This window comes from Podarcis melisellensis, assembly GCF_964234715.1.
Source record: "Podarcis melisellensis genome assembly, chromosome: 6".
NCBI lineage: Eukaryota > Metazoa > Chordata > Lepidosauria > Squamata > Lacertidae > Podarcis > Podarcis melisellensis.
This window is the reverse complement of record NC_138538.1, coordinates 39249099-39277067: the sequence shown is the minus strand read 5'-3', so window position 1 is coordinate 39277067 and position 27969 is coordinate 39249099. Positions and strand designations below refer to the sequence as shown.

General features: G+C 44.2%; 2 protein-coding genes across 3 annotated transcripts in view; one reads left to right on the top strand and one right to left on the bottom strand.

Annotated features, from left to right (window-relative positions):
- Window positions 1–55: 55 nt before the first annotated feature.
- Window positions 56–27539, bottom strand: EIF2D (eukaryotic translation initiation factor 2D). Its single transcript, XM_081916358.1, has 15 exons — window positions 27300–27539; window positions 25547–25737; window positions 23927–24010; window positions 22189–22279; window positions 21214–21321; window positions 20302–20603; window positions 19108–19225; window positions 18169–18214; window positions 15843–15946; window positions 11890–12051; window positions 11420–11509; window positions 6177–6272; window positions 4455–4575; window positions 2138–2312; window positions 56–247 (listed from the first exon to the last, which is right to left on the bottom strand). Exons 1-15 carry the CDS (start codon window positions 27353–27355, stop codon window positions 177–179), a joined length of 1815 nt encoding a protein of 604 aa, XP_081772484.1. The 5' UTR covers window positions 27356–27539; the 3' UTR covers window positions 56–176.
- The window catches only part of DYRK3 (dual specificity tyrosine phosphorylation regulated kinase 3), a 38748-nt gene continuing 24199 nt past the window's right edge, over window positions 13421–27969 (top strand). Inside the window, exon 1 of one of the 2 annotated variants that reach the window (XM_081916349.1) lies at window positions 13421–13757. In XM_081916349.1, coding sequence (XP_081772475.1) covers window positions 13546–13757 — 212 coding nt within the window. In that variant the 5' untranslated portion in view covers window positions 13421–13545. The remainder of the gene's footprint in view (window positions 13758–27969) is intronic. The other variant, XM_081916352.1, reaches the window with a different exon arrangement.

The window sequence follows — 27969 nt, the reverse complement described above, 5'->3', positions numbered from 1 at the left end:
TCAGTAAACATGCTGAGGTGTTCCACAACAAGCTATGGAGATAGTCCAGCAAAGGTTATTGGGAAAAGTTTTATTTATAAATTCCATTATTTTATAGGTAAGGCAGCTGAATTTGTTATTTATAAATATTTTAATAAGATAAATGACTAAGTTCTGACTTTGATCTTCAGACCTGGCTACTTCTTCCGGCCCATCTTTGGTGCCATCTCAAGGCCCTTGATGTATTTGCGAGGTATCTGGTAGTCCTCTGGAACAAAGTCAACATGTAATCAATCTGTATTTGACAGCTCAAAAGCTTATCACAATAGGACTCTTACTAAAAGAGTAATATGCTCTGAAAATTCTAAAGCATTGTACTTGGGACACTCGCCTTACTAAAAAATGTACCGTATTTTTCTCACCATAGGACGCACTTTTTCCCTCCTAAAAAGCAAGGGAAAATGTGTGTGCGTCCTATGGAGCGAATGCAGGCTTCCGCTGAAGCCTGGAGAGGGAGAGGGGTCGGTGCGCACCGACCCCTCTCGCTCTCCAGGCTTCAGGAAGCTATCCGCTAGAGACCCAGCTCTCCCACGGCTAGCGGAGTGCTGCATTAATCCCGAAGCTTGGGGCGTGCGGAGCTCAGCGCGCCCCAAGCTTCTGTGTGCCGGCAAGGTCTCCGCTAGCCGTCTAGACCTTGCCGGCACCCAGAAGCTTGGGGCGCGCTGAGCTCCGCACGCCCCAAGCTTCGGGAATAGTGCTCCGCTAGCCGTGTCTAGGCTGAGGATATCAGCCTGCTTCCCGGAGTGTCCGTCGGGCGCCCTGAAAGCAGAGCGCCCGGTGCTTCGGGAACACATCCGCAGCCTGGGGAGCCTTGCAGGAGTTCCCCGCAGGGCTCCCCACGCTGCGGATAGCAGCCTGCTGCCCGGCGGGTGGGGCGCCCTGAAGCAGAGCGCCCCTCGCGCCAGGCACACATCCGCAGCGTGCGGAGCCCTGCAGGAGTTCCCTGCAGGGCTCCCCACGCTGCGGATAGCAGCCTGCTTCCCGGAGCGTCAGGCGCCCTGAAAGCAGAGCGCCCGGCGCTTCGGGAACACATCCGCAGCGTGGGGAGTCTTGCAGGAGTTCCCCGCAGGGCTCCCCACGCTGCGGATAGCAGCCTGCTGCCTGGCGGGTGGGGCCCCCTGAAGCAGAGCGCCCCGCGCGCCAAGCAGACATCAGCCAGCCCCACAAGCTCGGGGGACAGCAGGGAGGCGCAGCGCCACTATCCCTCTGTTCCTCGACCTGGTTTGGTTTCCCTGACCTGCTTTTGGGGGGGAAATAAAGGGAATTTCCCCCCCCTTTATTTCCCCCCCAAAAAACTAGCTGCGTCCAATGGTCCGGTGCGTCCAATCGTGCGAAAAATACGGTACTCCTGTGCATTTTTAATTATGAATAAATATACATAGGAAGACATTGCACTTGCTGTATTTACTCGAATGTAATGCACACCATTTTGGGACAAATTACGTCATGAAAATTAGATTTGATGGTGCATTAAATCTGTGTAAATACGGTAATGTGGCAGCCCTAATTAGCCACTGAATTCAATCTGCATAAGGTTACACATGAATAAAATAACTCTGAAGGGAAAATAGCACTTTGCTTTTTAGTTTATGTATAACAGTTTTCCAACAGCCTCCTCCTCAGAAGAGCACATCTTAGAAACTGATCAGAATATTGTAAAATCCATTTAGGCTGCAAGTAAAGCACTATTGAATTCAATAGGATATGCTCCTGGGAAGATATTCCTAGGATTGCACTGTTAATCTAATAAGTGACTAAACCTTCAAAACATAATAAATGATGTTATGAGTTTGCCATGGATTAGGAGTGGAGAACTTCAGGCCTGGCAGCCAGACTTTGCATGCTGGGCCTTAGCCCTTCCCCTAAGCTACACCTTCCATCAGTGCTTTGCCTGGCTGGTATGTCACCTTGTGATGACGCCTCTTCTGAGCCTGAATGGAGACCGTGTGTGTGTGCATGCACATGTCCCAACATCTGGCTTTTGCATTGCTGGAATATAGCCTAATGTGCAAAGGTATGTCCATTGCTCTTCCTCTGACTCCACCCACCACTGGTGTGCTGCCCTGGCAGGTTCCCTACCCCTGCTAAAGATACTTACCCACCAGCAGCTTAGCAAGGTGGTGGATCTGATTGCCTTGGACCTGGACCTGGGCTCTGTCCTTTGCCCCCGGAAGTGTGGTGACAGTGGCACTCGCCTGAACTTTTAGCTGGAGAAAGTTGGCAACAGCCTGTGGGTCTAGCCCATACAGCTCAAGATTCTTAATTATGGTTACCTGCCAACCGAAAGGACAGATGGCATTACGTGGTTGCACTAATATACAATGCTCAATCATTAGTGTGCAATTTTACTTTCGTACATTCTTACAGGCTATGTGGTATCAGCAAAGTTATTTTCATAGGGCCTTGGCCTGTGCATATTAATAATACCTATGCTTGGAAATGAATAGAAGCAGTGCATGTTTGACAGCAAGCATATTGCACAACCTATGTGATTTAAGTGAAAGGCATACATAAAAGCAAGCGACTAACTGAAGCACTGGGGTAACACTATCAAGGTTCATCCTGGTTGGTGGTGGTGGGGAAACAGTGTAGCAACAGACCAAATCTTAATGTTTTGCCCTAGGAGCTTAGGAGGAAGGGATGTTAATTAGGAAAGCTGGGGGTGGGGATAAATGCTAGCCAGTGGCCTGGTCAGATTCACACATCACCCATTAGGGCAAAAGCAAAAGGCCCAGGCCAGGAAGCTCCTATGGAGACCACCCCACAACCAACCAACCAACCAACCCTTCTCTGAGGCTACTTCAGGACTTCCTTACCCAAAGGCATGCTAGCTTCTGCCCCTGGGGTTTGAAGACAGGACCACCAGCTGACTATGTTTTGAAACACTAATATAAATGAAAACTACTTTGCATTCCTTCAGAGAAAGGCAAAAGAAATGCCAATGTTAAAACAGTACAAGGGCCCATTGCACCTCTTCTGACTCCCAACCCCTGGCTGAATCATGTATAGTACTGGGCTGAATTAATCATCTCTACCTGAAAAAAATGACAACTTTGTATTGGGTTGGTTTATTCCTAGGGTCTTGCACCCAAGCATGTCGGATACCATCAACACCCTGGACCACCACCTTCAAGCCATAACGCTGCATCTGCGAGCTGCAATTAGTTCAGGTCTACACACACACAATTACCGAAATAAAACTATTATTCCTGTGGAACTCCCTCCCATCAGATGTCAAGGAGATAAATAAGTATACACCTTTTAGAAGACTTCTGAAGGCAGCCCTGTATTGGGAGGTTTTTTATGTCTGATGTTTTATTATGCTTTAATATTTGTTGGAAGCCACCCAGAGTGGCTGGGGCAATCCAGTCAGATGGGTGAGGTACAAATGAAATTAGTATTAGTAATAAGTATGCACACACAAAAAGGGAACAAAAAGCTGCTAATGACCCAGGTACACTTCCATGCAGCTCTGCTCCAGTCTGTTTTAGCTTCTTCTACTGCACCTGCTTGGCTGCTCCTCTGGAACAGGGATACAGATCCATGAGGGCAACACTCATATTAAGTTGCCTTCTATCGCTTCAGACTATTACTCTATCCAGGTCAGTAGCATCTACTCTGACTGTGGGCAGTTCTCTAGTGCCTCACTCGGAGATCTTGCCCATCACCTGCTATCTGATCCTCTCCACTGGAGCTGCCAGAGATTGAACCTTAAGACTTTTTGCATGTGAAACATGTGCTGCACTCAAGCTATTGTTCCTCCCTTAGGTCTGCAACATGTGCCTTCCATCTTCCCGGAGTAGCACTTTGGTGACACACTTTCAGAAGTCTCTGTGCAATGTATATCTGACTCAGCTGCCAGTAGGTGCTTCCTACTATCCTTCTGAACTAGGGCCAACAGATATCAGATAAGCTCTAAACAGAGAACTTCAGTTTATCTCCTGATCTGGCCTTCTCCGCCTTGCCCTCTTCACCCCCGGGTGGTTGAAATAAATTACAAACCATGCACCAGTGGCATTGTAAGGTGTCAGTGTAACATCTGGACCTCCTACCTGATACCCAGGGGTTCAGAGAGGAGGTGTGGCTACGACTTAAGCCCAGGAATGCTCACCTGTACAGGCGGCACATGCTAGCCCAGTTGTCAATTGTTTTCTGGGGCAATAACTACAGCTCTGGTAGTTATAAACAGCCTTCCCTGCTCTCCATGCCCAAAAAGTAGGATCATGGGCTCAGCCTCTTTATTTTCCTCTCTCTGCATAACAGGGCTAGGAGACTGCTCTGGAAATGGTGTTTTCAATGGGCAAACTTTCAAAAGATAGTCCAGTATTATAAAACATTTCAAAAGGCAGACATTAAAAAAAAGGCAGCACAGTTTGGATGTTTCCACAGAAGACTACTTCTCTCCTTGCCCTTACCTTTTTATTGCACGATCTTTGTGCTATGTTTATATCAATGGGATCATTGTTTCCTTTCCTCACGATGGGGTCATGTCCAAAAAAAGTCACCTGATGGAAGGGCTGTAGTTTATCCAGACACCTGCCACAAAAGCAGCGCTAAGATTAAGCTTATCCAGGACAGCACAGAGGGATGGCAGCTTTCTGGCTTAGCTATTCCTGCTATACTTAAGTACCAAGAACATCTATTCAAAGACTCAATCTGATACAGCTTGCCTTTATTCACCTCAGGGTTTTATTTATTTATTGAGTTTAAATTATTCTTCCCAATGGAGCCCAGGGTGGGAATCACATCCATCATTTTTTAAAGCATTCTAAAAACAGTTACAGTTAACTTAAGAATGTAAGAAAGAACTGTTATAGACAACTGCCAGGAGCAGTATTCTTCAGCCATCAAATGCCTGGGTGAAAGGTTGGTTTTAAAATTCCCTCTGAAAGTTAATAATGATGGGAGGCTGATTTGCATCCCATGTGTAGGCTGTATACTAGACAACCGTAGGGAGACCGACAGGAATTAATTATACTTCATCTAGCAGCCTTCATCTATGTGATACATGATGCTATTCTGTAACAGGATTATTCTGGGAAATAAAGTACAATCAATATTATGTCTTAAAAGGTTTTTGTGATTTTTAACAGACGACACTGCCAGACAGACATAGTTACATTATTATCTTTGTACCTCTCCTAATTCCAAAGACTTTTAAAAAATAAAATATTATGATCCTCAAAGTAACAGAAGAGAATGGGGAGTTGTAGAAGGTCCCAAAGAAGCCAAGCTTGTTGTGTTTACTTTTACAGTGGCCATGCCTGCACCTCATGGGAAGCAAATTATAAACCATGGCTTACCAGAGCAAGCAGCTGCTCACTTGCTCCCACTTTATTCTGACCCACCTGGAGCCAGGAAAAACAAACTGTGAGGTGAGGCTTAGCATTACCAGTGAACCAGGACTCAGGGTTAGCTTCTGTCCCCAAGAAGCCAAGGTTGGTTCTTGGTCTGTGGCTCGTCATTTGTTTGGGGAGAGAAACTGCAAGTGTTGGTTCGCCTGGAACACTAAGCAGAAGGTGTGGGGGGAACCTGAGCGGCCCACTCCCTTCTGGGCCATGGGCCAATTGTGGGCAGAGTCAGAGAAATAAGTGCACATTTCACTTTTGCATGGTTTATACAGACACTTGCATACCCTCGGCATCCACGCAAGCCAAAGGCACTATCAGCATTCAAGGACATGTTCCAGCCAAGCAAAAACACTTGGGAGTGCAATGGAGCAAGAGTGAAGGGTGTGGCTGAAGGAGAGAGGGTGTGCTCTGGAGTCCTCAGGGCTACATTTGGCCCCCATGCCTGATGTTCCTCACCCAAGCACTAAGCCAAGCTGTGCAGTATGCTTCTCTCTTGGCTGAAGAGTGAGTGGAGAAAGGCAAGAGGGCACTGAACAGCATGCAGTAATCCATAATCTATGGCTTACCATGATGTGCAAATCAGGCTACTGTGTCATAAAATTCCAGTCCGCTTGCATAACACAAAGCAACACAGCACAAAACCTTAGTGACAATTTTAACCTTTGAATGGTTTGGGCTTAACCTCCTTTTGCAAACATTAAAGATACCATAATACATAGTGGCCTGCATTATAGGAAATACTGAGGCAAGTATATGAAGCAGCAGTGGGAATCACTCCCCCCTCACCTGGTCAGGAGATTGTCCCATGTGAGCTTTGAAATTTCATTCTGCTCAGATTTGTCCAACAGACAATCACACAAGATAGGATCCACCTTTATAAAGCTGTAACAAAGGAAGGCAGATTTAAAAGTCTGTCCTCAGCGTGATCACTCATCACCTGAATTGGAAATGCACCAACATCAAGAATGTGTAGCACTCTACAGATTATAAAGATCATGTTTGTCTCTTTAGCACTTTGTTGTTAAAAGGTACAAAAAGGATTTCCAAAAGTCACACTGCACTTGCACTATTATGTGGTAAGTTGGGTGCTAAAAACCTTACTTGACTGCTGAAAACTTGAGAATGGGTTATATAAAACAGCATGTCATCTTTGCTTGTAGATTATGTCTGAATATGTTGCTTGTCAAGTTCTTTTTTTCCATGTACCTCTCTTAAAGATAATTTAATGTTTAAAAATTCTTTGCCCAGTTAATCAAAGGTCACCTGTTTAGCTAATCAAAACTTTTAATGATTAAGCTAACAGATCAACCTACAGAATCATATCACTAAAAAAAAGTGATATGATTAATCAACTAAGATGTCTTTAATCTTGTGGCACTCCTAAATTATCCATGAGATTAGCTTACCCTACATGTGCCCTCTCAACTGCTTCGATTGGCGGAATTGGCACTCTACAGATGCCACATAATACGCAATCCATGTGTGTAAGAACTTGATCATTTAGTGGCAGCACCTACACTTTGGAACTCCCTGCCTATTGATATCAAGCAGGTGCCTTCACTGCGTTCTTCTCAGCACCAGCTAAAAAACATTCTTGTTTAGGCAAGCCTACCTAGATGCTTAGAAAGTTGATAGGAATCCTAACTGGTTTTAGTATTTAAACTTCTTGTTAAACTATTGTTGTACGATTTTCCTGAATGGGGTGGGGTGGGGGAGTTTTAATCAAGTGGTGTATACATTCTATGAAATAAATAACAAAATAAATCAGGAAAATGACCACTAGTTTAAAATTCTACTAGGCACAATATATGGGATACACCTGCACAAGTTGTGTGTGTGTGTGTGTGTGTGTGTGTGTGTGTGTTTGCACACAAACACTTGTTGAGGTTGGACATACATTTGAGCACAATCAACACTGCACTTGGGCCCATCTAAACTGCAGAAGTACTTAGCCTAAAGCGGGGGTCGGCAACCTGCGGCTCCAGAGCCGCATGCGGCTCTTTAACTCCTTTGCTGCGGCTCCGGGGCGGAGGCGAGGGGAGGAGGCGCATTTTCTGGGCGGAAACACGCAAAAAGCCGCTTATGATTGGATCAGACACAGAGGCAGGACGCTGGCAGCCAGGGACAGGAAGTTGATAGCTGTGTTGCTTGGTAACCAGGAAGTTGCGGTCGCCATTTTGAGCTAACCACGTGGTTTGGCCCGGCGGCCATTTTAGGTGAGGCCTCTGTTGTGGGAATTGGATACTCAGGCTTTATAAGTGACAATATATGCTCAATTGGTGGATTGGAAGAGAACAAGTTATTTAAGTTAAGCATTTTAAGAGCTCATAGAGGTTTGACTCTGAGTGTTATTATATTAAAGCGCTTTAATTAGGGCTTTAGCTCCAAGGATATATATGCAACCCTGAAATATAATTAATTTGATTGCTTTAATAAGTGCTTGCAGTAGTCAACTTATTGCTTGATTCCAATTGTATTTAAGCTTATCGAGTGTGGATTCATTTTGGTAATTTAATTCATTTGGTTGGAACTTTAAATTCATTTTGGTTGACTAAGAGAAAGGGCAGATCAATTGCTGCTGGATTCTGATTGTATATCAATTTAATTTAATTGATTAGATTCATTTGGTTGATTTAAGTCCTTTGGTTAGTTAATTAAGAAACAGTATTTATTATTGCAGGCCAATTTAATTACTTAATTCCGTTTAAATTAACTGGAAGTTGGTTCATTAGGCCAACTCATTTTATTTAGTGGTTACTTTAAATTTATTTGCTTGATCAGGAGCAAGGGCAGTTACTGCCCCCTGCCTACAGTGCCCACCCCTTCTGTTTAAAAAACAGTTGAACGCAATATATATATATATATATATATATGCAGGTTTTGGTGTCCTCGGGTGTCTTCCCGTGTAAAAGTTGGGGTGTCTAGGCGACGTTTCGACGAGGTCTCACTCGTCATCTTCAGGCTGGTGCTTTCGGCTTCTTGTTACTGGAACAGAGCAGGATCTCAGTGTTTGAGTTCCTATAAATACTGTTGAGGGGGTGTGGTGTATAGCCTCCAATGTTCTGGGCAGAGAGGAAGTTCCCAGGCTAGTGTGCCTTTTCTTCTTTTGTTCCTTAATTACTTGAGGGATATCTTGAGTGATTTCTTGAGTGATATCCTGAGTACCACTTAAGTGGGTCATTAGGTGTGGATTAGTTGCTAAAGTCTTTGTGTCTTGACCTCTTGAACTTTGTGAAGAGTTTTTCTGAGAAGATGGCTGTACTGCACTTAGTTGTGCTCTGGCTTGGCTTCGTGTATAGGGGCGAGCTGTGGTTTTGTGGCCTGTGTCAGCCAGATCTGTGTAGGGATTGCAGGGGGGTGCAGCATCCGGAGGTGCCACCATGGTTTGGCTACTGGATGGTGTCTGTAATTTATCTGTGGAGAGGGTCTGGGTTTGGGTCTGGTGTGGTTGATTGGTGATAGCGTTCTGTGTGCCTCTGGATCTGGTGTCAGTTTTTGTGGGGAGGGCTAATTTCCAGATGTCTGGCAAGCGGGATGTGTCGTCACGCTTGTTCATGTTGTGAGGGTGTTTCTCTATCTCGATGGCTTCCATGATTATTCTCTTGTGGTGATGTTCCATGTTAAAGAGCAATTTGGAATCTGCAAAATTAATTTCGTGTCCTGTTTCTTTCATGTGTTGGAAAAGAGAGGAAGTTTTTTCTTCTTTTTTGACGGCATTCTTGTGTTCTGCGATACGTGCATTTATTCGTCTGTTTGTTTGTCCAATGTACGTGGCTGGGCAGACTTTGCAGGGTATTTCATAGACCCCTTGGTTTTCCAACTGGATTTTATCCTTGGGGTTTCTGAGGATATTGGCTATTTTTTGGTTGGTGCAAAAGGCTGTTTTGATATTGTGTTTATGGAGGATTTTGCTAATTTTATCTGTAGTGCCCTTGATATAAGGAAGGAGGGCCATGCCATTGTTTTCTTCTGTGTCTTGGTTTTTGGGGGGTGTTTCTTTTTGGATTAGCTTCGTAACCCTGTTTTGCTGGTATCCATTGGCAATTAACACATTTGAGAGATTCTGTAACTCAGTTGTCAAGTGGTCTTTGTCAGCCAGGCGTTTGGTTCTGGAGATGAGAGTCTTGGCTACGGAGTTTATTTGTGCAGGGTGGTGGTGTGATTGTGCATGTAAGTAGCGGTTGGTGTGAAATACCCTGCAAAGTCTGCCCAGCCACGTACATTGGACAAACAAACAGACGAATAAATGCACGTATCGCAGAACACAAGAATGCCGTCAAAAAAGAAGAAAAAACTTCCTCTCTTTTCCAACACATGAAAGAAACAGGACACGAAATTAATTTTGCAGATTCCAAATTGCTCTTTAACATGGAACATCACCACAAGAGAATAATCATGGAAGCCATCGAGATAGAGAAACACCCTCACAACATGAACAAGCGTGACGACACATCCCGCTTGCCAGACATCTGGAAATTAGCCCTCCCCACAAAAACTGACACCAGATCCAGAGGCACACAGAACGCTATCACCAATCAACCACACCAGACCCAAACCCAGACCCTCTCCACAGATAAATTACAGACACCATCCAGTAGCCAAACCATGGTGGCACCTCCGGATGCTGCACCCCCCTGCAATCCCTACACAGATCTGGCTGACACAGGCCACAAAACCACAGCTCGCCCCTATACACGAAGCCAAGCCAGAGCACAACTAAGTGCAGTACAGCCATCTTCTCAGAAAAACTCTTCACAAAGTTCAACAGGTCAAGACACAAAGACTTTAGCAACTAATCCACACCTAATGACCCACCTAAGTGGTACTCAGGATATCACTCAAGAAATCACTCAAGATATCCCTCAAGTAATTAAGGAACAAAAGAAGAAAAGGCACACTAGCCTGGGAACTTCCTCTCTGCCCAGAACATTGGAGGCTATACACCACACCCCCTCAACAGTATTTATAGGAACTCAAACACTGAGATCCTGCTCTGTTCCAGTAACAAGAAGCCGAAAGCACCAGCCTGAAGATGACGAGTGAGACCTCGTCGAAACGTCGCCTAGACACCCCAACTTTTACACGGGAAGACACCCGAGGACACCAAAACCTGCATTCCTGTACCCGTGAAAATCTACGAAAGCAAATATATATATATATATATATATATATTAAAAATAATAATAATAATATTCAAAATAAGATAAAATAAATAAATAAATAAATAAAACTTGACGTAGATCAATAACAACAATAATTTTAAACGCATAGCTATTCTTTAACTGGGGTGCTCGGCTTACTGTCGGCTTCTGATTCCTACTTTTAAAACAGGGCTAATTTGAATTGAAATTGGTAAATAGTTAAGTAATTATATAATTATATATAAACATGAAAAAGTATGCATTTGGAGTCCTGTCGATCTTTGGTTCCACATATGTATGTGAGCAGGTCTTCTCCAACATGAACTATATTAAAAACAAACATCGATCACGCCTCACAGATGACAGCTTGCAAGCCTGTGTGAAAATGAAGGTGACGTCTTACAGCCCTGATGTGCAGACACTGAGCACTGAGGTTCAGGAGCAAAAGTCCCATTAACCTGGTTACCTGGTTGTAAATTAAATATTTTAATTAGCTATTAATTTGTCCTTTTTTCTTGAGATTTACAGCTGACTGCACAATCCTGCATATAGAGCATGAAGGCAAGAAACAATATATACAGTGTTATATTTGTTTTAAATGTTGCAATGTTTTTGCGGCTCCCAGTTGTTGTTTTTCTTCGGAAACGGGTCCAAGTGGCTCTTTTTGTCTTAAAGGTTGCAGACCCCTGGCCTAAAGGGACTTGTGATAGGAAAGAGTGCTTGCCCTTTCTAGTAGCATTTCCCACGTTTTGACTTAGCACTGTAATGGTGAACCACGAGGAAACTCCTGTGCAAAATCATGGCTGCAGCTATCTCTCGCTATCAGTACAGAGCAAGGAGAGTAGTGTTGCGATCTCCCTACTAAACAAGCTTTGGGGTTTTACATACTTTTTGTTTGTTTCATCAACCAACTCATTAAGCTTCACATAGTTGATAACAGCATTTCTCACTTCACTGCTGGACAGGGTGTCGCCTTTCCTGGAGGAAAATTGAATCTTTGTTACTTGCTAGGTTGCACTTCGGAAGGAAAAGCAAATGATCAGCTTTTGCAAATTGGCTATTTTAAGTGGGGGAAACACTCCAGTAAGGAAGCTGTTCCCTTCGTTTAGAACACTACCACCACTACCACCATACAGGAGAAATGGTCCAACCAAACCAAACTATTGAACTCAGCACCCAGAAACATTCGTGTTTTTAGATTCACTTATTTTTCTGCCGGGCCGGCCATTCACTCTGAAATCTGCTACACACTCACACACTCCTTTAAGGACTTCCTTGGCCCATCATGTTCTGCAAGCAACAACAAGAACAACAACATAGGGAACAAGTCAAGTGGTTCATTTTCTTATATTACTTACTTATATCCAGACTCTTGGAATAAGGGAGCCATTTTGGATGAGATGCCATAGAGTGGTATGATTTCAGGACAGCGGTATGGCTGTTCTCCATCACCACTTCTGCTATCCTGGACAGACAATTCAGGTGCTGCTATTTCAATAGGTACTACAAAAGACCTAATGCTGAAAATCAAAGCAAAATATTTCACAGAGTTTATTACCATTTCATCATGACGGCTATTCCCGTTCATGACTGAGAGACAAATGAGTATAGAGTTGCGTCCTTGTCATCTCCTAGGACATAGGCACCCAAGACCATTCCTCTCATTGCAATAACACAGTGTAAAATCCCTCAACACGTTTGCTTACACAAAGTGGAAGCACATTTCTGCCTCTGCTTCAAGATGGTCCACAGAACAGATCATCATCTTGAAGCCATATGCTCCAGCAGCAACCTAGTGTTCAATAGTGGAATGCTGTGGCACAATATGGTGTCTTGGCCTGGCCTCCCATCCTACTCTATGCTGCAGGGCTTCCAGCACGAGAGCCAGTGTGGCATAATGGTTAGTGTGTTGGACTAGGAACTGGGAAAGCAGGGTTCGAATCTCCACTCAGCCATGAAGCTCACTGGGTGACTTTGGGTCAGTCACCATCTCTTAGCCTAAGCTACTTCACAGGTGAAGGATGAAGAAAACCTTTGAGATCCTTGAAAGATAAAGGTGATATATAAATGTAATAAATACATAAAGCCACGGAAGACCCAGGGAAGAGAATTAGCGCACAACCCCAACTTTCTTAGCAGCAAAGGAAGATAACTGATAGCTTAGAGTGAGTATCTCTGCATGTGTTCTAATATGCACAGAGGAGCCATGCAAGGACATAGGAGTGCCAGGTACATTGTGCAAAAGGAAAGGCAGTTGGAAACTGTTTTTCAGCCTGTGGGCCACAGTTGCTTCTGGGAAACCTTCCAAAGGCAACTTCCCAGGGGTAGGTGGGGTCTGAGGCAAAAGTGGGTGGAAATTGTACCTTTGTAGAGTAGGCTAGTTTCTACATACGCTTGTGCACCCATCTCAATCCTCCATCCAGATAAGCAAGAGGCATTCCAGCCAGGAAAGAAGAAATAGTGTGAATCATGACCAGTGCAGGATGTGACTTGGGGAGCATTCCAAGGGTTAAACAGACAGATCTGGGCGGCTGCATCTGGCCCCCTGGACCTGAGGTTCCCCACTCCAAGGAAATGCATCGCACATACCCAGGTCAATCTGATACTGGTCAGGGGCAAATGGACAGCAAAACATCAACTAGCAATGGCAGTTCTTCTGAAAGTTCTCTGAATAATTCTAAAGCAAGCCAAACAGAGCACACTAGACCTGGCCTCCAAAGAAGCCAATCCCTGGAGGAGAGAAAGCGTGGAGAAACGATCCAAAGTCTTAGGTGTCTCTTTGGGCTAAGTTCCTATGTAGACCTAAACTAAAGCCCACCCGCCCCCACACACTCTGCCAAGCCTTCTCGACATCACAAGTGCCCATTGTGACAGAGGAAAGGCATAGCTCCTGTTCCAGCAGATAACAGCAGGAACCTCGCCGTCCAATCTACCAAGGAGGAACACAAATGAGACCTTGTAAAAGATACTGTAAAATGCGAGCTTTACAATGCTATGTGTATGTGACATCATAGATGGGCGGGGGAGGAGACAGTGTGGAACCCCCCCGAGGGAACGAAGCCCAGCAGCCCAGCAGCAAGGAGCGGAGCCCAGACATGGTCCCCAAGGAGAAGGGAGACGACGGGCTGCAGTGCATCTTCATTACCACCAGAGCGTCACCACTTCTGGTGGAAGTTGGAGGGAGGCTAGCAAAGCGAGCATGGGCAGCGGCAGGCAGAGAGGACAGGTAAGCACAGCCAGTCCAAATTTTTAAGAGGAGTTGGAGTGGGACTTCTGTGTGGGGTAGGAAGGGGACGGGCCTGTAAGCCCCACCAGTCCCATCAAGCACCTCCCCATTCTCCTCCCCTTTCCTTTGCCATTGCTCTGCAACCTTTCCCATTCCCAATACTTCAGTATCTATAGGTCTGCTGACAATGCAGCCACAGGTCAAGTGGGTGGGCCCTTCCAGAGGCAATGGTGACTATGGTCACTCTGGATACGATAAACAGTTACGGAAGGAAAGTGGTTGGGTTTACCAAAACCTCTTTAGTGCCTTCAACAAGTGAGCATCAAGGATAGGTTTCAAAAAGGTGTGCCCTTCCCGGTTGCAGCAGTAGAGAGAAAATGAAAGCATTGCTTGCTAATTGTTTCCCTGATATGGTGCACGTCTTAAAAGGCACAAGAGTCCTAATTAGGCCTGCAGTGGTCAAAGCGGTTATGCCAGGAGTTGCCAACATATATGCCCACAGACGCCTTCCCTGGCACCCAAATCCTTCGCCTGCTGACATTAGGCTTGAAGGAAGCATTCTACTGTACCCAAGAGAGAAGGTTGCTGTGTGAGCTTAGCTGTGGTGCCACAGAAGCTTTTCCACTTTGCAAATGTGCCTATGGGCCCAAAAGGTTGGGCAACCCCTGCGCTTTGCCATGCAGGCATTATCGTTGGGCTTGTTTCTTCTCCAGCAGTGATGTAATAGTATGATTCAAATGGTGAACTGTGGAAGACTGGAGCAATGGTAGAAACATTACACCTTTTTCTGAATAAGGAGAAACTAAACTGTAGCAATGGAGTTTGACAAGAAAAGGCAATTTGTTTTAGAAAAGTGTTCTGTATTTATGGACTTGACAGTAAAGTAGTGAGTTTCTAACAGCTGATGCAAACAATACTTTGGCTCAGTTTAAAAATGTGGATTTAGCAAGGGATAACTTTGTAAGTGAACATGTTTGACAGTTAAGAAACCAGGATTCTAGCCACAGCCTGGGTGATTAATGCTAACTATTGCTGTGATGTCTCCGGAATTACCTATTAACTCAGAGTTTAAGAACTGGCTTATTTAGGTTGCAACACTGGGAGTAAGTCCTACTGAATTCAAAAGGGCTTACTCCTGTTAGCTCCTTATAGGAGCAAGCACCACTGGAATCTACAGATTCTGCATTAAACCAGTAATGAAACACTCCATTTGTGCACAGCTTCCAGCAAACAACCTCTCTTCATTATTGCAGATCTTAATATCTGTACTGATCAAAAGTAACATGAGAAGAAGCCTAAAGCAAAGAGATGCCTGGAGCATTAGGATGCATGCCCAACAACCACTGATATTTTAGTCTCCATTAATGCCCTTAATGCCTTTTGCCAACTAACTTATTATCACATTATGAAATGATACACTGTTATGATTGACCACATGCAAAGTGGGGCTCGCTAACAGCATGCCTTCAGGGGGGCTTACTGACAGCACACATCAACTTATTGGTGCCAAAAGTGAGCCTTGTCCACCTGCCAAATTTCCGGCTTGCCGGCTAGAAAGCATAACTTTACACCTCAATGTTTGCTTCCTTTGCAAGCCACTAACAAACACACAAACACCTTGTTCCCTAATTGCCTCTGCTGTGCATTAATGCCATCCTCATCCCTATAGTGCTTCCCAGCATGCATGTGCATGTGTGCACATACAAACAAACACCCCTCTCATCTGTGGAGCTTATTATTAAGCATGTTGGATTCTTGTAAGGACATGCACATCTTTGCTCATAAATAGATCTTTTCTGTACTGCTGTTTGTGGACAGCAGCATGTTTACATTTCTGCCTTCTCTAAATCAACTTGAGAGATAGCAGCTTATCTAGGATATTACCTACAATTACACAACTTCCATGCGAGAGATTAAATACCTTTCAGACCAAAGAAAAAGAGCAACATCTCTTCTAATTAGCTATTGTGCTCTTAAATGCAGCTCAGCTCATTAACCAGCATCATCACAGGAACCCAAACCATTCATTTAGATCTCCTCCCTCAGTATTTTGACTTTGTTTGCACAGAATTGAGATTCTCTTACCTTTCATGCCTCCAGTCCACATTCACAATGCTCTCTACTCCCTTATTCAGTTCCTTCACCTGGAGGATGTTTTGTTGCTGCATTGATTGCAGGAACCTGGAGAACTAGAAGAGAGAGAGGCAGCTAAAACTGGGATACAATGGTTTTAATGGTAGGTTTATTGTAGCTGTGAGAGACAGAATAACAACAGGAAAACCCCCAGAAACCCAGAAGACAAATGTCAGAGATTGATGCGCATTATAATGAGTGAAATAAGTATTTGATCCCCTATCAACTAGCCAGAAGTCAGGCTACCTGGTATCTTCACTGTATGTAACGAGCTGAGATTAGAAGCACCTGCTGAAAGGGAGAGGTCTTACCTGTAATCCCACCTCGTTACAGTACCTGTAGAAAAGACACCTGTCGACAGAAGCAATCAATCCAGTAGATTCCAAAGTAGCCACCATGACCAAGACCAAAAAGCTGTCCAAGGATGTCAGGGACAGGACTGTAGACCTGCACAAGGCTGGACTGGGCTACAAGACTATTGCCAAGCAGCTTGGTGAGAAGGTGACAACAGTTGGCACAATAATTCGCAAATGGAAGAAACACAAAATAACTGTCAACCTCCCTTTGTCGGGGGCTCCATGCAAGATCTCATCTTGCGGAGTTGCAATGATTGGGAGAACGGTGATGAAGCAGCCCAGAACTACATGGGGGGAACTTGTCAATGATCTCAGGGCTGCTGGGACCATAGACACCATGAAAACAGTTGGTAACACACTACGCCGTGAAGAACTTAGATCTTGCAGAGCCCGTAAAGTCCCCTTGCTCAAGACAGCACATGTACAGGCCCATCTGCAGTTTGCCAATGCAAATCTGAATGACCCAGAGGGGAACTGGGTGAAAGTGTTGTGGTCAGATGAGACCATAATCGAGCTCTTTGGCATCAAATCAACTCGTTACGACCCCCCGCCGTCAAACATGGAGGGAGACATATTATGCTTTGGGGGTGTTTTTCTGCTAAGGGGACAGGACACCTTCACCGCATCGAAGGGACGATGGACGGGACCATATATCATCAAATCTTGGGTGAGCACCTCCCTCCCTCAGCTAGAGCATTGAAAATGGGTTGAGGATGGGTATTCCAGCACGACAATGACCCAAAACACATGGCCAAGGCAACAAAGGAGTGGCTCAAGAAGAACCACATTAAGGTCCTGGAGTGGCCTAGCCAGTCTCCAGACCTTAATCCCATCAAAAATCTATGGAGGGAGCTGAAGGTTCCAGTAGCTACACATCAGCCTCGAAATCTTACTGACTTGGAGAGGATCTGCAAAGAGGAGTAGGACAAAATACCTCCTGAGATGTGTGCAGACCTGGTGGCCACCTACAAGAAACGTCTGGACTCTTTAATTGCCAACAAGGGTTTTGCCACCTAGTACTAAGTCATCTTTTGCAAAGGGATCAAATACTTATTTCACTCATTATAACGCACATTAATCTCTGACTTTTGTCTTCTGGGTTTCTTCCTGCTGTTATTGTGTCTCTCACAGCTACAATAAACCTACCATTAAAATTATGGACTGGTCATTTCTTCGTCAGAGAGCAAACGGGCAAAATTAGCAGGGGATCAAATACTTTCCCCCTCACTCTATTATGCACATGAAAAATGAAACAAGCAATATTCTGGTGTAATTTTTAAAGTTTTGTTTTGTTTGGATATACAGTGGTACCTCGGGTTACATATGCTTCAGGTTACATACGCTTCAGGTTACAGACTCTGCTAACCCAGAAATAGTACCTCGGGTTAAGAACTTTGCTTCAGGATGAGAACAGAAATCGTGCTCCGGCGGCGTGGCAGCAGCAGGAGGCCCCATTAGCTAAAGTGGTGCTTCAGGTTAAGAACAGTTTCAGGTTAAGTATGGACCTCCGGAACGAATTAAGTACTTAACCTGAGGTACCACTGTATATTATGTTGTAATTAAAAAAAACCCACCAACTTATGTTTTAATGATACCTGTATAGTGTTTTTTAAAAAAAATATTTAAAACCCCGCCAATGCAATATTAGGCCAGAATTTTACAGTTGTTTTCAAATTACTATGTACACTTACTTCTTAGCAAACATGTATACGATTGTGCTATTAACCAGCAAAATCATCTGAAGATTTCTCACAAATCAAGCATCTACATGCACAAAGTGCCTTTGTAGGAAGGGGTCACAGCTTTGGGGCAGATGATCTGCAGTGTATGCAGAAAATCCCACATTCAATCCAATGTTTCATTATTATTTCTTTCCTCAACCTTTCACGGTACAGAAAAGGACAACAACTACCGGTACTCACTTTTTTGTAGCTTGATTTCTTTATGTCTAGTTGTTGACCTTGTGGACTGTTGGTAGATGGAAAAGGAAAAAAAACACAATTATATGCAAGAAACAAGAGGAATTAGGCCTCTCTCATTTTTGGTGACATTTAAGAAAAAACATGTTTCCAGGTTCTCCAGCTAAAATATTCTTAAAACATGGGCACACAGATTGGAAAGAATTTAAATGTCATATAAAGAGAGCAAATGGAGTCTCCTTCTCCATGACAAATTCAAGCATAAGAAGAATCTGCTGGATCAGGCCGATGGCCCATCTTGCCCAGCATCCTGTTCTCACAGTGGCCAGGCAGATGCCTGTGGGAAACCCGAAAGCAGAACCCGAGCACAAGAGCCCTCTCCCCTCCTAAGGTTTCCGGCAACTGGTATTCAGAAGCACTAGTTCCTCCGACTGTGGAGGTAGAGCTTAGCCATCATGGCCTGTAGACTTTGATAGCCTTGTCCTCCATGAATCTGTCTAATCCTCTTTTGAAGAGGTGGCCATCACTGCTTCCTATGGGAGCAAGTTCTATAGTTCTATGGGAGCAAGTTCTAGAATTATGGCATTTATTTTATTTTCATTATGCTTTTACTGGAAGATATCTTTAGCTCTTCCTTATGAATCATCAAGAGACAGGTGAAAACAGAATACCTTATCAAAGTTAAATCAGGCCAACACGTGAACAAAAGTTTAACCTGTGTCATATCTGGAGTATGCCTTAAAGCAGACTCTGACCCATGCAGAGTTCGCCTATGAGTTCTTATAGTGACAATGGCGGAGGCACAGAGTCCAGCGTACATGCAAGGCTTCTACTCCTGACTCTGGTGAACAGTGTTCTACAAGCACATTATGCTCCGTTTCCACATTTCTCAGCCAGCAATACAGCAGCTCTGCCAGTAGTAGAAGATCTTACTACACGTACCAACATGCGAACATGTAGTTGCGGAGAAAGGTGCTGGTCAGTAGAGGGAGCTCCGACTTCTTCACTTTACATTTTAAGGCGTGGAAGAAGCATTGGTGAAGCAATGCATCCATTTGCTCTAGAAGAAAAGACAGAACCGTTTGTTCTCTACAAGCAGTGCTATTTTTCTAGAAAAAGAGGTGCCAGAACTCACCATGAACGCATCCCTTGTTCTCTTATAATGGCAAAGGTGCCCACCTGAGAGGTTTTGCTGAGCTCTAGCTTAAAAAATAGCCCTCCCTGCCTACGAGCCTCTGCACAGAACACAACATGGCCTAGTTCACAATGTGTCCCTGCCACCTTGTGAACCTCTCAGCTCCTGTCTATGCCTACGAGTTGTGTCAGTGTTGAACAGGGAAACAATTTCAGTGCCATGCAGCGTGGTCACAAGCTATGAACTTCCACATACAAGCCATTTGGTAGCTTATCCTTCTTCTTTGTCTGTCACGAAAATATAGTCACATGAGGCAATAAATGAAAGGAAGAATGTTAAGTTCAGCATTGTCTCTACCAACATTCAATTTCAACGGAAGAAAGCTGACACACCAGCAGTGAGCACAGAGCTTAATGAAAGCTTCTTTCACATTACAAAGTTAGTAACAGGGTATAATGCCCTATACAAGCCATGGAGTGTGAAGGGGATGCATTTGTTTGGATTTTGTTGCTCATCACATGCAACATCAGTGCATCTGCTGCAGGGAATCATGGTTACACATGTGTTCTATAATCTACACACCTTGCACCCACCTCCCCAAAAAACTTGCATTAATCTCACACAATACATCAGGGATGTGCAGTCTACAGCCCTCCCAGACACTGTTGGACTTTAATTCCCATCAGCCCCAGCCAACATGGACAGTGGGAACTGTAGTCCATCGTTCACCTAAAATCAGGATAGAGGGCATGTGGTCCTACAGATACTGCTGAAGGACCATCTCCCATCATCCCTCTGGCCATCCTAGCTGAGGCTAATATGAGTTGAATTCCAAAGATTTCTGAAGGGTTACTGGTTCCCCATTCCTGCATTATAGGGCACATTGAAAATGCATAGAGTATATATGTTTAAGTTTGTATAAATGATCAGTTCTGATCAAAAGGTTGTTACTAGACCTCATCTAGAATGCAAATCCCTGTATATAACCCTATATTTTTTACCTTGTGGATTCCTACTGTCTTCTACCTCCTGAGGAACATCTAGGTTGTTCTCTTCAGTAGTTTCAGCAGCACCATTTTCATTAGGTTCCTCTTTTTCTGTCATGTCCACACTCTGAATAGCATCTTGCATGCCTAGATTTCTAATCCCTGTCTGCAGGCATGGGTCAATAGGGTGGCTGTTTTCCTGTGATTTGCCTTCCCCTTCTCCAGCCTCTTGCTCCTCCTCTTCAGCATCCACCATCTCTGAAGACTCTGCTTCTAAGGGGACTATTGTTGGTGGGCATGACTTGTCACCAAACTCCCTTTTTCAATTTAAAAAGAAACAACAAAAACAAATGGCACAATAAGACTTGCCCCAAATTTCAATTTCAGCAAAACAGAAACTCAAAGAAAAAAGTCTAGACAGGGCCAGTTAAGCTATGAAGTCGTGGAGAACCATTTTTCTTCACTGTAAAGATTATGAGTGAAACAATCTGGAAAAACTGGAAAAACTGACCACACCATCACATTTATTTAATGCTGTGTAAGGGGTCATCTGACTGCCATAACTCCAGCAGAACCTTAAGAACACAATCTCTCTCAACTCCTTAAGATGACTTTCAAGTAGTGTGTGGCCTAAAGTTATATTCATTCAAGAGTGTTTTTCAGAATGCACTATAGAAGAGTTCTCAGTGTCGCCACAACAGAAAAGGTTCAAAGTTTTATGATTTGGTGCTGTGGAACTGAACACTTTTTCTTAAGTGATTGTCAAAATCGTGCACCTATGCTTAGTTTCTACTTGCATCCTTCTTATACTTTGCTCAGGGCTCACCCTTCTCTAACCTGAGTCTTGGATTAGCATGGGGGCAAAAGCTAACCATGTGCTTTTCTCCTATTGTGTAAACGGTCAAATAGTTTTGGTGATACACCCACCATAAGTGATCCATATATGTATGCAGCACTGTGAAGCCTTTTCCTTTCATTCCAGCTGCCACCATCTCTGCAGAGGACATGGTAGCTATGCCAATGGCCACAGGGGCACTGAAAAGTAAAGAGAGTATAGCATAAAGCAAACAGCTAAATTCTTACTCCAACTAAAGCAGCTCCCAGCTAAGGAATCTCTCTCATTTCAGACATGATGACCAAACCATGGTTTGGCTGTGTTGAGAACATATTTAAGGCTCTTGTGTCCCCTCTTCTGCTTCTGAACACCACAGTTCAATCCTGCACTTCTTGGATTTTGGTTACCACTGTTTGCAAAGTCATAGATTTCCTCTAAACAAGAATTGTTCAAACCATGGTTTCCACTTCAGCTTAGGAAGCAAACAAGTTTGCCTGAATCAGCCATCCAAGCAAACTACGGTTACTGGAAAACAGTCTGTGTTCCAAAATATGCAAGAGAAGAAGGAAATATGCAACCCTTAAGCATACTCAGGAAGAGCTGAGATGTCTGAACTGGCCAATGAATAATGCCCCACAATGCGTGAAAATCAACCCTGCTGCTGGAAGCCCCAAATTGTTATGGTGAATCCATAGAAGGCATACACTGTGGCACACAATCAGAGTCAAAATAAATGGGAGTCTCAGAAGGCATTCCTGTTGTTCTCTGCTTGCCTTCTTTTGAAATCCAAGAGGGATGGGACAATCACACACCTCTCCATTCAGGCAAGCAAAAGCCAATGGCCCACTGTAGTCAGCCAAAGGCTCTCGAGAAGGGCACAGGTGATGAGGGGTGGGACCCGAAGTGGGGTGCAGCCTAAGGAAAATCCTGAAGGCCAGTATGACAGGCCTGGAGGACCACATTTGGCTGATTTTCCCACCCTCAATTTCCGGTCTCAAAATGCATTCTAAGAACACCTTCAGAAAGAGGTAAATCTTTTTAGCATTAGCCTTCAGGAGAAATCATACCTGTTTCCCACCAAGGTGATGGCACAGAGAGTACCCCGATCTACCTGAGGAAGACCATAAGAGGGCACTACAACCCCTGGAAGCATTAGATCTGTGGAAAAGACCCTATATTAGCATCTTAGCAAAATCTTAAAGACACCAGTCATCCCCTTGTCCCCCACTGCTCTTTTAAAAAACAGAAACTGACAAAAATACTGCTTTCAATGTCTACATGAAACAAGGGATTCTCTTGGATGGCTTCAAACCTTGGCCCTAATTGCCAGTGCAGCTCCGATCAGCCCTGCTACCATCAATTCTTCAACCACAAAGCCAAAAGTTATCAACTAAAATGTCAATTACACATTAGTTATAAATCACAACTTTTTCTTGAATCTGGAACATTTTTATTAGAAACTAGGACTGAGATATATAATACTGGCTTTCTACTACAGGCAGTAATAAAACTGTCAGTGTTCTTTTAAAAAATAGTTAATAATAATAATAATAATAATAATAATAATAATAATAAGTAATTTATTATTTATACCCTGCCCATCTGGCTGGGCTTCCCCAGCCACTCTGGACGGCTTCCAACAAAATATTAAAATACGGTAATGCATCAAACATTAAGAGCTTCCCTAAACAGAGCTGCCTTCAGATGTCTTCTAAAAGTCTGGTAGTTGTTCTCTTTGACATATGGTGGGAGCGCGTTCCACAGGGCAGGTGCCACTACCGAGAAGGCCCTCTGCCTGGTTCCCTGTAACTTGGCTTCTCGCAGTGAGGGAACTGCCAGAAGGCCCTTGGCGCTTTACCTCAGTGTCCGGGTAGAATGGTGGGGGTGGAGACACTCCTTCAGATATACTGGACCGAGGCCATTTAGGGCTTTAAAGGTCAGCACCAACACTTTGAATTGTGCTCGGAAACATACTGGGAGCCAGTGTAGGTCTTTCAAGACCGGTGTTATGTGGTCTCGGTGGCCGCTCCCAGTCACCAGTCTAGCTGCCGCATTCTGGATTAGTTGTAGTTTCCGGGTCACCTTCAAAGGTAGCCCCACATAGACTGCATTGCAGTAGTCTAAGCGAGAGATAACCAGAGCATGCACCACTCTGGCGAGGCAGTCCGCTGGCACATAGGGTCTCAGCCTGCGTACCAGAAGGAGCTAGTAAACAGCTGCCCTAGACACATGCGCCTCCTGTCCCCCCAAAACAGTACTTCTGTCTTGTCAGAATTCAACCTTAATCTGTTAGCCGCCATCCATCCTCCAACCGCCTCCAGACACTCTCACAGGACCTTCACCACCTTCACTGGTAAAAGGTACAAACAGGTAAAAGGCCTGCAACGTTAGAAAAAGTTTTGCTGGGTGTCTAAAAGAGTTGGTTAGAGGCATTCCATAAGCAGAGCACTACAGCTCCAGAGGCACTTTATCCCTGGTTGCCACCCTATTCATCTCTGATGTCAGAGGTATCCAAAGAAGAGCCTCAGAAGGAGATTCTAACATTCAAGCAGACCAGGCTTTATTTAGACATTATTTTCCTTCCTAATGGGGAAAAAAAGCCTTGAATACCTCAGTTTAAACTGTCATGTCGATGACAAAATCAATTTATTTACCTGGAAATAAACCTCACTGCCTTTCAAAGGACCTTACATCCAAGCAGCATGCTTAGGACTGCAATATAACAAGCCCAATCATGAGAACCAGCTCCACAACAAGGCAAATGTGCAGTGCCATGCAGAATGGCTTTGAGATCCATTCCCTTACCTGCTCCTCCTGTTAGTTTGTGCAATACAGGTGGCCATGTGGAAAAGGCGGGGAGAAGGTGAGGATGAGACCACAGGGTGTACACTGTCCCAAAAAGAAAACAAAATGCTTGTGGAATTCCAGCATGACACACTTTACCTGCCTCCATTTCTCAGAACTGATAATCATTAATCCGAATTTAAAATTAGGAAGTAGAGCCTAAAACAAAATATTGCAGTGTGGGAATGCTCAGGATTCTAGCCAGGATTCATTTTTCAGGATACTCCATGCTGCTCCCCTCCTCACCTTATTTTCCATTACCCTCTCCTCCCGCTGCCAGCAATCAAGACAGCACTCAGTGCAAGTACCGGTAATTCCCATTGGACTGTTCCCCTTCCCCCTGGGTTTTCCTCCCTTATGTTATTTTTAATTTCCAAACCTTAGGTGGGGGGCAAGTCTGTTGATATCTCCTCTTGTCTATTAAGCAATGGCACACACAGCCTCAACACTGGACATTTTCCTTTACTTAAAAGTATTTGTATTTTTTCAGCCAGGAAAAAATCCCAGACTGGCTTACACACATAAATAATAAGACAGACATAGGAACAATGATGGTAAGGAACCAGAAGACACAACCCAGCTTGTGTTTCAAGATATTTAAACCCAACATGTAAAAATAATGTGCAGTGAGAAAATAGATTGGTCTAGTTCAGACACAATAATCTTGGGCCAGTAATCCATGGTTTTTCTGCCTGAGAACAAGCTGCGTACCTGTGCACTCCTTTCTCAACCCTCTGCTTGGGGGGCCAGTATTAATTTGAACATAGCAGGAATTGTACACCTGCTGCTGCACTCATAATTCTTTCTGAACAACCAAGGCTGGAAAGCAGAATCACCTATCAACTCTTGCCTATGCAAAAGTTAAAGAAGAGAGCCCTCTGCCTGCCACCCTATAGCATGAACTTTGTTGTTAGTCGTTTAGTCGTGTCCGACTCTTCATGACCCCATGGACCAGAGCACGCCAGGCACTTCTGTCTTCCACTGCCTCTCGCAGTTTGGTCAAATTCATATAGCATGAACTACATGAGCCCTATTCAGGCATTCACTATCCAGCTTAACTGAACACATGAGGTGGTCAGCTCAGGCTAGCTCCCCTCCCCTCACTATTCCTGCCACCCTCCACAAATTCAAGGGTGACTATCTGTAGAAAGGAAACAACTCTGATTCTTCAGGATTCTACACGGTGCAGAAAGCCTCTGCTAGTATAGACTGTCTGCGATGGATAAGCTATTGCCTTTGAAATTGTGGAGTGAGAGTGAGAGTGAGAGAGAAATAAAGATGGAGGAGTTCGTGTCCACTCTCCCACTCCCCTCATGTTTATTTTAGTGAAATAGTGAATGCCTAGACAGAGCTGTACTAGCAGTGTGTGTTTCAGGGAGGGACAATTTATGAATCAAAGACAGTATGTTGCCTATCTCAGATTGAGCACATTTATACCATAACTGACACTCTTCTCATTTTAGATATGGGAAATGGAGGCTTAATATTATTTTGCAACTTGTCCAAAGTAAAACATCAAATTAAACTCAAACCTCCCCAGACCCAGAACAGCAAACTGCCTGCAGAAACATATTTCTGTACCTGTTGGATACAGTCTCTTCTCCATTTCAAAAAGGACTGGTATTCTGCCATTAGCATAGACTGTGAGAGCATCTCCTTTGTGAGCATACAGTTTGATGATATTCAGCTCTTCTTTATTCGGCACAATTTCAGATAGCTGTTCAGATGTGAGGGTGGGAAAAGTTGCTGCGACATCATTTCGTAATTTCCTCCTGCAAGGTCAACGACACAATTCCATTATCTAAATAATTAAAATCATTTTTAAAATCATTTTAAATCATTTTTAAAATTGGTGCCCAATTATCAAAGCCATTCCACTATCTTAAATCAGGAATGCCAGGATAATGCCCATGGGTATATGAATGTCTGCAGAGGCCCTCCCTGATGCCCATAATTCTCCTCCCCCAGCTGAAATTGATTTTTAAATAAACATTCTGTTGTACCCAATAGTATACTTTGGTCTATGTGTGTGGTGCCCGTGACAGGTTTGTGATGGCAGTTTGCAAATTTGTCATTTACCATATTTTTTGCCCTATAGGACGCACCGTCCCATAAGGCGCACCTAGTTTTTTGGGGGGGAAATAAAGGGAAAAAATTATTTCCCCCCCCCAGGCGCAGGGGAGGCCCACCCGAGCTTCCCCCAACCCCAGCCCGCAAACAGGCAGCTCTCTGCAAGCTGTGGGAGCCCAGCGCTGGCTCCCGCTGCTTGCGGAGCGCTCCCGCTGCTTGCGGAGAGGTCCGCGAAGCCTGGAGAGCGAGAGGGGTCGGTGTGCACCGACCCCTCTCGCTCTCCAGGTTTCACCGAAAGCCTGCATTCGCCCCATAGGACGCACACACATAACCCCTTCATATATTCTATTTTTGTTTGGTCTCAGTTTATTATGTTTAGGGAAGTTTTTAATGTTTTATGTTTAATTGTACTTTTAATTCTGTTGGGAGCTGCCCAGAGTGGCTGCGGAAACCCAGCCAGATGGGCAGGGTATCAATAATTATTAGTAATTAATTATTATTACAACTCTATTACTCTAAATCTTGGAGGAAGACATATATTCAAGTTTTAAAAGACCAAAACCTTAAAAAGACCTTCTAAATATGCATGGCAGAGAAATAAAACAAAGCAACTTATTTATATCCCAACTATCACTGTGAAGCCATAACCCAAGCACTAATTACTGATCAGCCATCAATCTCTGCATTTCACATGATGCATAAAATTAACGTGTACAGAAATTGCACTTTGAGGGAGGCATAACATCATTTTTTTAAGCGTATGTTCTCCGCTAAATGTACGTAATTTTAAGTAGCATCCTGTAAATCTTCATCAATGTTTGGTTAGCAAGCATGGCTCTTTACAACCAGGGCCAATGCTACCACTAGGCCAGCTAAGCAACCACCTAGGGCTCAGGCCTCAGAGAAGTGCAGTGCTGACCTTTGAAGGGCAGAGTTTTATTCACAAGATTGTTCGAAATAATTTATGTGCTGAAACATCTTCTTTTGTACTTGAGAAAGATAATCAAAGATTGTTGTATTACTCAACCTTGCCATTTGAAATAAATTTAGCAGTTTCGAGTTTTGTGCTTTTCATGATTTTTTCTCTACAAGGCATCTATTTTTTAAAAGTGAAGTTAGCAAATTTTAATTTTTTGTGTGTGGGGGGTATTGCAAGCAGTGAGCGTTGCCTAAGGCGCAAAACAGCCTGGCACCGGCACTGTTTACAACGGATTAACGACCAAGGTAAAATGCCTTGAAGGAAAAGGAAACAAGACAAACTTACCTATCAGACCCTTTGATAGCAGTATTGGATTTAACTCTGAAAGCTTTGGCAAACATGGCCAAAGAAATCCCAAGGCTTCCGTTCTGGCAGGTAAAGAAATATCGCGGTTTACTGTCCGGTGGGGCGTGGGGGACGCGTTAGAAAACAACACCCATTAAAGCAGCACTTTAACACACAGCTGCCATAGCGTTGGTGCCGCAGCAAAATGAGTCCGTGGGGCAACCGCTTGATCTCTCCAGTCGCGGCTGCTTCCTGCTCTGGTGACGTCAGAGGCAAAGGCAGCGCGTGATAGGCTGCGCTTCCTGCCGCTTCGCTTTTGCTCCGCGTAGAAAGAGAGGCTGGGCGGGATCAAGTCATCGTTTGTTGCCGCGCGAACTCTGCTGGAATCAGGGAAAGACTCAGAACTGAACTACTGCACGTGGTTTGCTTTGAGCAGCTAGTTGCAGGATCAGGCCTTGGGCTTATTTGGTGCTTGTTTGCATTCCGACTTTGCTGGTAAACCCCATTGGTTCCTAGTTTGATTTGATCTGTCGATTGGCCGGCATGTCAACCGTATAGTGATTTCTAGTTATTAGGATTTTATCTCAGGGCTTACGGTATTTTAAAGCTTTCCTCAGTTGTGAAACGTAAGTAATTACATAAAGTCGTTGTACAGTGGCTAGAGCGTTAG